This window comes from Mytilus galloprovincialis, chromosome 8 (genome assembly GCF_965363235.1).
Source record: "Mytilus galloprovincialis chromosome 8, xbMytGall1.hap1.1, whole genome shotgun sequence".
Classification (NCBI taxonomy): domain Eukaryota; kingdom Metazoa; phylum Mollusca; class Bivalvia; order Mytilida; family Mytilidae; genus Mytilus; species Mytilus galloprovincialis.
Window position 1 is genome coordinate 74,637,819 of NC_134845.1, and position 13,555 is coordinate 74,651,373.

Here is a 13,555-nt window from a genome sequence, read left to right on the forward strand (position 1 = left end):
TAATGCGCTCCATGGTATACTAATTTAAGATTTCCAGAAAACCAGGGGTTATTTTTAGTGGTACCTCCTTTCGGGAGCTCTCTTCTTTCTTATATGATTTTGAATGTATGTTGAAAATTGGCATGCAGAAAGGTGACACCTGTACAATTCAGGATATACCTAGTTTCTATGAAGTTAAACTTCAGTTAAAATATTTAGAAAGCTGTGAAAATTGCAAAATTTGGTTGAACAGATAGGGACTTTTAATTGGTGGTATGACACCTTTAAGCAAAATGCGGTGAAACATCAAATTCAGAAAACAATTCATTTTTTTGGTCTCAACTGATCATTTGAAATAATAGTAGCCACATTTCAATCTTTTTGGGGGCAAAAAGTCACATATTGCAAATTTAGAGCCTAAAACTTGAGTTTGTGCTATTTTTAGCTTTTCTCACCCTGACAATATGTTCTAATATTAAAAAATGTCCTAAATTGTTACAAGAGTGCACACGCTGAAATGTCTCGCCTTCTATACTAATCATTGATATTATGTTGATAGTCCTAAGTATAAAGCTTAGTTTTATTACAACTGTCTCATAAACTTAACATTAACCAAGATAACTAAACAAAGACCAATGAACCTTGAAAATGAGGTCAAGGTCAGATGAACCATGCCAGGCAGACATGTACAGCTAACAATGCTTCTATACAGCATATATAGTTGACCCATTACTTATAGTTTAAGAAAAATAGACCAAAACACAAAAACTTAACACTGTGCAATGAACCGTGAAAATGAGGTCACCGTCAAATAAAACCTGCGCGACTGACATAAAGATCATAAAATATTTCCATACACCAAATATAGTTGACCTATGCATTGGCATACAGTATTAGATAAAAAGACCAAAACTCAAAAACTTAACTTTGACCACTGAACCATGAAAATGAGGTCAAGGTCAGATGACATCTGCCCGCTAGACATGAACACCTTACCATCATTCCATACAACAAGTATAGTAGACCTATTGCATATAGTATGAGAAAAACAGACCAAAACACAAAAATTTAACTATAACCACTGAACCATGAAAATGAGGTCAAGGTCAGATGACACCTGCCAGTTGGACATGTACACCTTACAGTCCTTCCATACACCGAATATACTAGCCCTATTGCTTATAGTATCTGAGATATGGACTTGACCACCAAAACTTAACCTTGATCACTGATCCATGAAATGAGGTCGAGGTCAAGTGAAAACTGTCTGACAGACATGAGGACCTTGCAAGGTATGCACATACCAAATATAGTTATCCTATTTCTTAAAATAAGAGAGAATTCAACATTACAAAAAATTTGAACTTTTTTTTCAAGTGGTCACTGAACCATGAAAATGAGGTCAAGGACATTGGACATGTGACTGACGAAAACTTCATAACATGAAGCATCTATATACAAAGTATGAAGCATCCAGGTCTTCCACCTTCTGAAATATAAAGCTTTTAAGAAGTGAGCTAACACCGCCGCCGCCGCCGCCGCCGGATCACTATCCCTATGTCGAGCTTTCTGCAACAAAAGTTGCAGACTCGACAATAAATGCACAAAAAGTTGTTTCTGTGGTGTTAAACATTATAACATAGGTTATTTACTACCCCCAAACAAATTTTGTCATGCAGATTTAATGAAATTATTTGATTTTTACCCCTTATATCATTGCGTCATACTATGTACTTGGCAGATAGCATAGCCTAATGTAAACACTGTAGAAACTCACAAAAATACCATTTATTATTCCAAATGAAATTTTTATATCTTGAATTTTATTAACTGATGTAAATAAAAACAGTTAAATGACCATGACTGCACTTTTGATCAATTTGTAGTACTTTACAGATACCAGATGAAAAAAAGGGGGGTCAATATTCCTTGACACTTCAATACCTTAGATTTTTTACTAAATGCATTGCAAAAATTGTTGAAAGTCTTTTAAGTAGTAGAACAAACAAGGAAAAATCAGCAAAAACTGATCTTGATATTGAAACTTTATGTTCCTGTAGCCCAAAATGAAATTTTCAAGTATTTTCTATCAAAGTCATACATTACAGTCAGTTTAAATTGAGCTGTGAAATTTTTAATATAAGTCACATTATGCTCAGAAAGGCTGTTTATAACTTCAAATTGACTAAGGATTAAGATTAACGCAAAACAAAAGATTTCTAACCAACTTTTTTGTCTCTTTAGGTGTCATACCACCAATTACTCCCTCAAATTTAGAACGTATGTGAAAGTAGGCCTACTCGGACAAAAAATAGTGCATTTGATGTCATTGTTCACCTAAACTAACCAAAAAATTTGCAGAAATGAAACTTTTGTTGAAAGAGAAATATATTAAGACCATTTTGAGCCAAATTTTACCTGTCTAGGAGTTTGCATTTAAGATTGAGGATTAATGTGCTCCATGGTATACTAATCTAAGATTTCCAGAAAACCAGGGGTTATTTTTAGTGGTACCTCCTTTCGGGAGCTCTCTTCTTTCTTATATGATTTTGAATGTATGTTGAAAACTGGTATGCAGAAAGGTGACACCTGTACAATTCAGGATATACCTAGTTTCTATGAAGTTAAACTTAAGGTAAAATATTTAGAAAGCTGTGAAAATTGCAAAATTTGGTTGAACAGATAGGGACTTTTAATTGGTGGTATGACACCTACATGTTGTTATGTACTATTATATTATTTATTTATGTATTTCTCTGTCCTGAGTGTGCTCATCTATATTTGTATTGTATTCCTGTCATGAAATGTTGTCATTGTAGGTACTTTTTAAACATTGCCATAAGAGTAAAGGTTTGGCTAGCCATCAAACCAGGTTCAACCCACATTTTCTTCATAAAATGTCCTGTACCAAGTCAGAAATATGGCAGTTGTTATCAATTAGTTTCGTTTCTTTCTATTTAAGGGTTTGATTTTGTTGCAGTTCAGTGTTTCTGTTGTTCCTGTTTTTCTCCTTTTATAGTTGATGTGTTTACTAAATTTTATCATCGGTATAAGGACATCATTCGTAAATATAGCTCAACATGCAGACTTCTTATACGTTCAGGTATTTCACATGCAATATTTTATGGAAATATTCTTTATAAAGCACAAAAATGTCAGTATTCATTCACCTCAGAAGCTAACAAAACCTTTAAATGGACTTATTAAGAAGGGATATAGTTACGATACTGTTGTCAGGTAATTAAAGATTGCATATTTTGGTGTTAATATTGATTCACTTATAGGGTCTTTGCATCGGATTTATTTAATAAACAGTTGTTGGCATGACACGGGTTATGTTCTTCTCATATATGTTATGATACTAAACCCCTGACGGGGAGGATTGTGCCTGATATTCATATGATGAAGACATAATTTTTCAATCAGTTTAATTGAAGTCTGGAGCTGGCATGTCAGTTAACTGCTAGTAGTCTGATGTTATTTATGTATTATTGTCATTTTGTTTATTTTCTTTGGTTACATCTTCTGACATCAGACTCGGACTTCTCTTGAACTAAATTTTAATGAGGGTATTGTAATGCGTCTACTTTTCTGCATTGGCTAGAGGTATAGGGGGAGGGTTGAGATCTCACAAACATGTTTAACCCTGCCGCATTTTTGCACCTGTCCCAAGTCAGGAGCCTCTGGCTTTGTTAGTCTTGTATTTTTTTAACTTTTAGTTTCTTGTGTCAATTTGGAGTTTAGTATGGCGTTCATTATCACTGAACTAGTATATACTATTTTAGAGGCCAGCTGAAGGATGCCTGCGGGTGCGGGAATTTCTCGTTGCATTGAAGACCTGTTGGTGACCTTCTGCTGTTGTCTGCTCTATGGTCGGGTTGTTGTCTCTTTGGCACATTCCCCATTTCCATTCTCAATTTTATTCCCTCCTTTTTGGATTGTGACCTGACTTTTTTTTTCTCTTAATTGATTTATAAGTATTGAACAGCAGTACCCCACTGAACCCAGCTAGGAGCAAGTTGCGCTCCAATCTGATTCAATCTTCATGTGTTCAGGATTGCCAGTTTTCTGGTTAAAAGTTGGTGGTGCTCTGTTTCCTTGAAAAAATAGAAACAGTTGTTGTATAGAATAGAAGTTATGTCAAACAACTTCTATCAATCAATCAGTCATTTCAAAAGATTAGTCTTGAGAGGCATCTGATGAAAAAGCAGTTATCATGCAAATTTAAAATTGATATTACAAGTTTATAAATATGTTTTATATAGAAATACAAACCTGCCAGCAGCCAAGTGATCAAAATCATTCATATTCCATTGGAACTGTAAAAGACCAAAAAAAACAGTTACAGTATCCTGTGAGAATCCTTTCATCTACTAACAGGTGCACATTTTCATAGCAATTCTGTATTTGAACCATTACCATCATCAATTGAGATTCAATAGCTACAATTTAAGTTATATTGGTGATACTAAGCTTAGCTGCTGTCAGTCCAGATTTGAGTTGAAAATCCAGTTTTTCAGGAGAAATGAAGCAAAGCAGGCAAAACTGATTTTGCAACCATCATATCACCAAATAACAGTAAAAACAAAATCTTAAGGTGGTACCTAACACTACAGGGAGATAACTCTGTAAAAAATCAGCTAAACGTTTTAATAACATTGCATTGTGAAGGCAATATTAAGCTTCTCAATGATCAAAATAAGTGTTTTTCAAATCTGCTATAAGACCAGTGTAATTTTTCTGATAAAATGGTTGGTTCAAAATTTTTGAAATTTTTATATTTTTGTCAAAGGGTCAAAGTAAATACTTTGTCAACATTTTATGAAAATTGAACAAGCCAAATTAATTTTAGCGAAGGTGTTGGGTACCACCTTAAGTGTTGATGGCAAATCTGTGGTAGTCTCTTGTTCACATTTGAAAATATTGTGGACTCTAGTGATTTGGAATTTGATTTATATTCAGATTTGTATTTTGTAGAAGAACAATGTTGAACTCTATTTATATCTTGATGTTTGGTTTATGTGACATTTACATCATCCCCTTACATACAAAAATATTTTAACAACACTAAATAGTATATGTTAGCCCATAAAAATATCTAGCAACAGTGCATCAAAGGATAGTGAAGAGAGACTATCAAAGTATGTGATCACCTTACATTGTGCAGCAAAGGTCCAAGAACTAAAGCACTGTCCACACATCTGCCAGTGATAACAATATCGGCACCAAGGTCCAGAGCTCTAGCTATTGGTCCAGCTCTTCAAAAACAGAAATGGTAATTTATATATTAGTAAACATGTAAGAGGCGCAGTTCTAACTTTTGCTTTTTAAAAATAAGCAGATGTGGTATAATTGCCAATGAGAAACTATACAACAGATATCAAATGATGTAGCAAATAAAGATATGTCTACAGTCTTCAACAATGAGCAAAACATGTTCATTGCTAACAATATGATAGGTTTTGCCTCTTAGCCTTAATTTCATCTTGAGCTAACATCATTAATAAGACTAGGGTGATAACATACCTACACCACAACTTTAATGTTCAGGGAACCAGTAAATATGGGTCAAAATGCTAATTTGACACAAAAATTACTCAGTTCACTCCATAATCAACTTGCACTCTAAGTGTGTCAAGATGATGTGACCACAAACTATAATTCATTAACAGAGAAAAGATCACTGGCAATGACAAATGAAACATAGCTGTGGACCTCTGAGAGAGTGAGACAGTCACTAAATTCATAATCAGGGGCTTTTTCTTGGTGAATGTTTAACCTTGATAAAAGGTCGTCCTAGTATAAAATGGTGATTCTTGGTGAAATGAATGTTTGATTGGTGAGTAGTAAAGAAGATAAAATAATTTCTGAAAACTATAGATTTCAGCCATGTCTGCCATGTTTTTCTTTTATTTGTGTTTTAAGCAGAAATCAGGTTGTTTAATTTCTCTTTTAAATTGTTTCACATTTTGTAATGCAGATCCTTTATTCCTTAGTTAAAAATATGGATTTCGCTTATTGCTTAAGGCTGTAACGTGACAGCGAGTGACCCTTTATTAGATAAATCTTTTGGTCTCTGATGGAAAGTTGTCTCATTGGCAATCATTTATAACACTCCTCCTTCGTTGTCCTCATTTTCATATTTAGAGAAAAAAACATTACCCTTAACTGTAATGTATTTCACCAACTTACCCTAAATATGCATTCATACTGTGTACAGTTTTAGGGAATTGATCACCTGAATCCATATCAGTGATTGAACTGTTGATCAATTCTTTGCTCTGAAATAAGTAATAAATACTAAACAGAGGAAAAATGAAATATCATACTTAATAATTAACTGTATTAACTTTTAAAATTGGTAGTCAGTCAATATATAGAGCCTTGTTTCATATGTTAATATATCTGCAGAATTTTATAACATTATCATTATTTGTCACAAATTTTCACATAACATATTCTCTCCTGAATAGTTATTATATATAGGGGAAAATTCTACATTAGCCTTTAATTTTAAGTTGATCTTGTCGTCATTATGAAACAGTATTAAAAAAGTTCTTCCTAAATTCTAAGGCCTACTTTCAGAATATTTTTTTGTATTCCTAGCAACATATTTCATACAACTATCATTTAATAGTGTCTGTTTTATACCTTAGGCATTAGGTCATCACCAGTAACAACAGCAATATTCATCTCGACACCAACAGAAGCACATATCTGTTTTAATGCATCAGCACAGGCCTGTGGATTTACACCACCAGCATTACTTATCACTTTTATACCTATAATAGGAAGAATGGATACTGTTAACATTCATTAAAGATATCAGGCTGTTATTAAACAACCAAATACATAGGGATTCATCAGTGTTGCTCCAATCAAACAATTGCAAGTCCAAATCAATTACTTAATTTATTTAAGTAAACCATTTAATTTTTTAGGCAGGTTGTATTTTTGCCAATTTGAGGGAGAGTCTGAAAGCAAAAGTAAACTGTTACCACAGAGATATGTCTCACCTTTTTGTTACTTTGATTGTAAAATGCAAATGTTAAAATTAAAATAGCAATACTGTAACATGTAAGTTATGAAAAAAATTCAAAGTCTATGAACCATGGCTAAAGGTACAGGGCCCAAAAAATCTTATAGGCAATGAAATGACAGTCAATTATTTATTTGATATATATCAAAAAATACCTTTAGACTTGATATCTTTGATGAATGGTGCCATACAAATCTGTACAAAATCAGGTGCATACCCTAGATTCTACAATTAAATACATTAGTACTGAATTACTTTATAGATTTGTGTAATATGCTGTTTGTGTAATAATGTTGGTGATAAAAAATACAACATATTTTACTGTCAATCTGCTACATAATATTGAAGCCATCAATGTATTTCTTTGAGAAAAAATAAATTATTAATTGGTGGGTTTTCAATGAAATATTAAGGTGGTACCCAACATCTTCACTTAAATTAATTTTGCTCGTTTAAATTTCATAAAATTTTGACAAGGTATTATCTTTGACCCTTTGACAAAAATATAAAAATTTCAAAAAATTTGAACCAACCATTTTATCAGAAAAATTACACTGCTTATACAGCAGTTTCACAAACACTTATTTTGATCATTGAGAAGCTCAATATTTACTTAACAACACCACATAATGAAAACGTTTAGCTTATTTTACAGAGTTATCTCCCTGTAATGTTAGGTACCACCTTAAGTGAAGTCAATGTTATCATTCCATTACAAAAACATTCAATGTCATTAAAAATTTCTTTGCATTTGTGTGGGATGGCTGGTTTCATTATAATCATTTTAAAGATAACATATAGCCATCTTCATGACTTCAATCAACTCCATTATTTAATGCAAAGAAAAGCAATGGCCTAATGTCAGATAAAAAATCTGGAACAAATGTGAAACTTAAATGTCCCTAAAATTAATAGTGGCTTTTGTTTTCCAGGTGTTTTTTTTTTTTATGTCATGAATGAAAGATGATAACATGGATAAGTAACAGCAGTCAGTATATTCTTTTAATCTATGATCTTAAAGTGACATGTAAATAAAATCTACTTACGGGATACTTATGTTTAGCTGAAATTAACAGCGACATTGTGATCTCTGACAGGTAATCAAACACCAGGTAATCTAACTTTGTACCATAGATCAATTGAGGAGCTAAAAAATACAACATAACATGTAAATTTAAAATTATAGAAAGTGTACCATAGATTAATTGAGGAGCTAAAAAATATAACATAAATTATAAAAAGTCTAACTTTGTACCATAGATCAATTGAGGAGCTAAAAAATACAACATAAATTATAGAAAGTCTAACTTTGTACCATAGATCAATTGAGGAGCTAAAAAATATAAAATTACTGATAGAAAGTATAACTTTGTACCATAGATCAATTGAGGAACTAAAATATATAACATAAAATTAAAATTATAGAAAGTCATATTTGTACCAAATAGATCAATTGAGGAACTAAAAAATATAAAATTACTTATAGAAAGTCGAACTTTGTACCTTAGTATAGATCAATTGAGGAGCTAAAAAATATTATTAACTATTAAAGAAAGTCTAACTTTGTACCATAGATAAATTGAGGAGCTAATAAACATAAATTAATCTTAATAAGAGGCTGTCACAACGACAGCAAACCGGATTTATTAATATTTATTTGTGTCCTGGCAATATCACAAGAACCATTACTGATGAATGGTGAAAGTGAAAATCGTCAATATCAAATTTGACCTCCATTTTGTCATCAGTATCAACATCTTAAAATTTGAAAAGCTTAGATTGAATGGTTCATGAGTAAATGCAACAACGTGAATGGAAACGCCATTTCACAATCTTTCAAGAACCATAACTCCTGAACGGTAAAAGTCAAAAACGTCATTATTGAACTTGACCTCTAATTTGCCATCAGTAACAACATATAAAAATTTCAAAAGCTTTGGTTGAATGGTTCATGAGAAAATGCACGGACACGACTGGAAACACCATTTTTCAATCTTTCAAGAACCGTAACTCCTGAACGGTAAAAGTCAAAATCGTCATTATTGAACTTGACCTCTATTTTGTCATCAGTAACAACATATTAAAATTTCGGAAGCTTTGGTAAAACAGTTCATGCGTAAATGCACGGACACGACTGGAAACACCATTTTTCAATCTTTCAAGAACCATAACTCCTGAACGGTAAAAGTCAAAATCGTCATTATTGAACTTGACCTCCATTTTGTCATCAGTAACAACATATTAAAATTTGGGAAGTTTAGGTAGAACAGTTCATGCGTAAATGCACGGACACGACTGGAAACTCCATTTTTCAATCTTTCAAGAACCATAACTCCTGAACGGTAAAAGTCAAAATCGCCATTATTGAACTTGACCTCCATTTTGTCATCAGTAACAACATATTTAAATTTGGGAAGCTTAGGTAGAACAGTTCATGCGTAAATGCACGGACACGACTGGAAACTCCATTTTTCAATCTTTCAAGAACCATAACTCCTGAACGGTAAAAGTCAAAATCGCCATTATTGAACTTGACCTCCATTTTGTCATCAGTAACAACATATTTAAATTTGGGAAGCTTAGGTAGAACAGTTCATGCGTAAATGCACGGACACGACTGGAAACTCCATTTTTCAATCTTTCAAGAACCATAACTCCTGAACGGTAAAAGTCAAAATCGCCATTATTGAACTTGACCTTCATTTAGTTGTCAGTAACAACATATTAAAATTTTAAAAGCTTTGGTTGAACGGTTCATGAGTTAATGCACGGACAACATTTGATTGCCGCCAGCCCGCCCGCCCGCCCGCCGTACATCCCCAAATCAATAACCGACATTTTTGTCACAAAAATCCGGTTAAAAATCAATAAATGAATCAACAAAATTTACACAAACAGTGATTAGGGATAACGTTTTATTCTCAAGCAAAATGGGAATGTCAATACAAACAGATTTTTCAACTGGTTTCAAACGAGAGGTGAAAGATACGAAAGTGATATTCAAACCCATGAGTCTAAATTTAAAATGTCCTTGCAAAAAAAGAAAAAAAACATGCAAAACAACATACAAAACACTAAAGACTGAGAAACAAAACCAAAGATTGGTACAAGGAATAAAAACAATTAAAAAATTTCTACATGAAAAACAAATATAACGGTAAGACAAAAAAAAGCACTGAAATAAGGGTACTCAAAGTTACTGAAATGTAGTTCAAAGCCAACTTCATCTTCAACTTGAGTATTAAACAAAAAATATAATTATTTCCAGACTTAAGTATTAATCAGTACACATCCAATGGATTTAGTGTACAAATTCATAAACTCTAGGAAACACATCACCATAATACTAATACCATAGATGTAATACCCATTATTACATCTATGCTGATACTAATACTAATAGCATACACCTTATCGTTAATCCCGGCTGACCCGGCCGCTTGAACTTTTGACGCATACAACAATCACTTTTCCATTGTGGCGTCAGATATTTTGTTTTATGATGTCAAAATTTTACAGGAACCTGTGTGATATCCAGTAATGGCGGACAAATAGCGATAAGGTGTATAGCTAATCCCGGCTGACACAGCCGCTTGAACTTTTGACGCATACAACAATCACTTTTCCATTGTGGCGTCAGATATTTTGTTTTATGACGTCAAAATTTTACGGGAACCTGTGTGATATTCAGTAATGGCGGACAAATAGTGATAAGGTGTATTGTAATTATTTTGTCCCAACATGTCATTGAATTAAAAATCCTAAAATTTCAATTTTGTTAGCTTTATCTTTAACATTATTTCTATATTGTCTTGCTGTTTGCTAGGGAGGGGGAATCTATACTATTAAACGAGAAGACCTCATTTTGTGTGTCGCTTCTCTTCCTTCCACAATAAATTAATAATCATGCCTCTGTGTCCTATAGGTAACATGCATAGTCGCATTTGTCATCCATTCTTATGATTATTCAGATTGAGTTATTTTGGGAGAAAAACGACAAAAAAGGAGTCCGGATATGAATCCGTCATCAGACTGACCTTTAGTCATAGATAAGACTTCCGGTTTGAAACATGCTCAAATACAACCAATTGTTTGAAAGATAACAAAAAATGAAAAATAAATAGGCCAATCAGAGCGTTCTTCATATTATGGTGTTTAGATCTCAAGAACAACAACTATTATACCTCCTTATAGAGGACAATTATCTATATGTAAACTACGATTATACTACATTAATATATAGATACTCTCTGTATTCTGTCAGGGCTTTTCTATGTCAGTATAGAAAGCTCCTGATTCTGTCTACTGTTTTTTCTTTGAAATGCTTACCACTTGCTATATATTAAAATAAGTAAAACATGCTCAACTTCATCTAAAACTACCTCGACAAAATCTTTAACCTGAAGTGGGGCAGACAGACGGACGGACGACTGAACGAACGAACGCACGGATGCACAGACTAGAAAACATATTGCTCATAATTTGGCCGGGGCATACAAATTTATTGTTGAAAGCGAAAATAGTGATTTGGCAAAAATGAAAGTAAGGTAGAGATTAGAGGGAGACAGGACCTTTTTCGGGGCGTCAGGATCGGGTGTTTTTAAGCTCGGGATTTGGGATAGGTCCTTACGGAATCCGGGAATATATTTTTCGATTTCGGGATTTCGGGATATTAATTTTTTAAATTCTGCATCTCAGGATCAAGACCCATCCGACCACCCCTCAAATTAGCCTTAGTCACTTATACAAGATTCATATCCTACCATTGGCATGTTAATTAATGCTCTCAAAAGAAAAAGCACTGATGGATTGTCCTTGAAGCATATTTTATTAGACTTATAATGGTCTATATATATAAGCAGTTACATTTATTTTATGTTTGAAACGGAGCAAATTTTTAATTTGGTTTGATTTTTTTGATTCGAGCGTCACTGATGAGTCTTTTGTAGACGAAACGTGCGTCTAGCGTAAGCGTAAAATTTTATTCCTGGTATCTATGATGAGTTTATTTACCAAAAGAAGTATTTAGCAAAGGAGAAGAATAATTGTGGTCTGAGGCCAGAAACACGAAAATAATTGAATTTAACAGAAAGGAATCAAATATCTGACTTTGGAAAAAGGGAGAGAGCTTTCAATACCTTTTATGAAATTCTCCATACATAATATCTTTTACAAAAAATCATCCTACAACAGTTCACAAGCTGTATATGCCCGCGATTTAGCGGGTGTGTTCTAGTCATTAATTAAAATTAAGTTTAATTAAGTTTTAAAGTAATACTTGGGGCGATTTTATGGGACGAATTGACCTAATACAACCTTTGAACTCTTACCAGCCACAGCTGTATCCCCCCAAAAACCGCAGGCACATCCTATTCTGACTGTTTTGCCCTGCAGTATTTGGGAGGAAAATTTTAAGTGTGTTACTCGTATTTTTTGTGGTGCAATAAACTTCGAAATGGCACCCGAAATTCTCCTGAGGTGCCTGAACCCAGTCATGTTTGTTTTTGTATTGGCCCCCAAACCGGAAGTGGTTCATTCTTTCGTAAACGCATGCTCTGTACATCACATGATTAATTTATACATCAACTTGTCAATATGGACGACAGCTCAGACGTCAAAACAGAATTATTTCCTTTTGATCAAATCCCATACGTATAAACAAAATGTAGCTATATTTAGCAAACTCAATTATATATTTTGTAGCTGATTGAAAATTTGAAAAATGGCTGAGATAGCCGAAACGGTGTATGGAACTAACGAGGAGGGCCATGTCATGTCTGAAAAGGTTTCAGCACTTGCCACGAATGTTTACAAAGAATTTGAAAGGATGATTAAAAAGTACGACGAAGATGTAGTCAAAGAGCTAATGCCATTGACTGTAGGTCTTTTAGAAGGTTTGGACCAGGCGCTGCAAGATAAACAAGAATCAGATGTAGAATTGGAACTCTTGAGAGATGATAATGAGCAGTTGTTGACACAGTATGAAAGGGAAAAACAGCTGCGAAAAGTAGCAGATCAGGTATTCACAAGAGACATCTTTTGCTTTAATGCGAAGTATAATAACAACCGATGCATGAGCACAAATAAATAAATCAGAAACCTTTTATCTCTATGACTTTGAATCATCAAAACCCTCAATACTCAAATCACACCTCAACCCCTGCTTTTATAGTTCAAATAATTATGATGTCTAATGCAAGGCTATTTTTTTTTCTTGGAGGAAGGTGTCCCAGGAAAAATTAATATAGCCTTGCAAGACATCTTAATAAATTGTTTGGACTACCGCTGCATGTGTACGCTAAATTGATGCATTTCAGTTAAAAAATAAGTTTGGCCACAGGCTGATTCAGTCACATTACCAATTTGACCATATTGATTATTCAATATGCAGACTGCAGTCACATTTTTATGCAGTTAAGCTGCATTATGCGAGCACCCTAGATTTGTGTTCTACCCAATAAATCCTGAAATACTTGCCATTGTTATTATCTAGCTTGTTACTATTTTATATATAACTAATTGAACACTTTTTTAATA

The 13,555-nt window shown here is 33.4% G+C and overlaps 2 protein-coding genes across 18 annotated transcripts in view; one reads left to right on the plus strand and one right to left on the minus strand.

The window, feature by feature from the left end:
• Positions 1-12,557, minus strand: part of LOC143042565 (uncharacterized) — a 34,298-nt gene extending 21,741 nt beyond the window's left edge. Inside the window, exons 1-7 of the mRNA XM_076214965.1 lie at positions 12,349-12,557; positions 8,065-8,165; positions 7,174-7,243; positions 6,631-6,761; positions 6,172-6,260; positions 5,138-5,237; positions 4,255-4,298 (exon numbers count right to left, since the gene is read on the minus strand). Of these exons, the coding sequence (XP_076071080.1) occupies positions 4,255-4,298; positions 5,138-5,237; positions 6,172-6,260; positions 6,631-6,761; positions 7,174-7,243; positions 8,065-8,165; positions 12,349-12,514 (701 nt within the window). The 5' untranslated portion in view covers positions 12,515-12,557. The remainder of the gene's footprint in view (positions 1-4,254; positions 4,299-5,137; positions 5,238-6,171; positions 6,261-6,630; positions 6,762-7,173; positions 7,244-8,064; positions 8,166-12,348) is intronic.
• A 23-nt stretch (positions 12,558-12,580) lies between these two features.
• The window catches only part of LOC143042562 (C-Jun-amino-terminal kinase-interacting protein 4-like), a 74,592-nt gene continuing 73,617 nt past the window's right edge, over positions 12,581-13,555 (plus strand). For 15 of the 17 annotated variants that reach the window (XM_076214947.1, XM_076214956.1, XM_076214949.1 and 12 more), the window contains exon 1: positions 12,582-13,037. In XM_076214947.1, the coding sequence (XP_076071062.1) occupies positions 12,741-13,037 (297 nt within the window). In that variant the 5' untranslated portion in view covers positions 12,582-12,740. Of the gene's footprint in view, positions 13,038-13,555 lie in introns of all 17 variants that reach the window. The other 2 variants (XM_076214962.1, XM_076214963.1) reach the window with 1 other exon arrangement.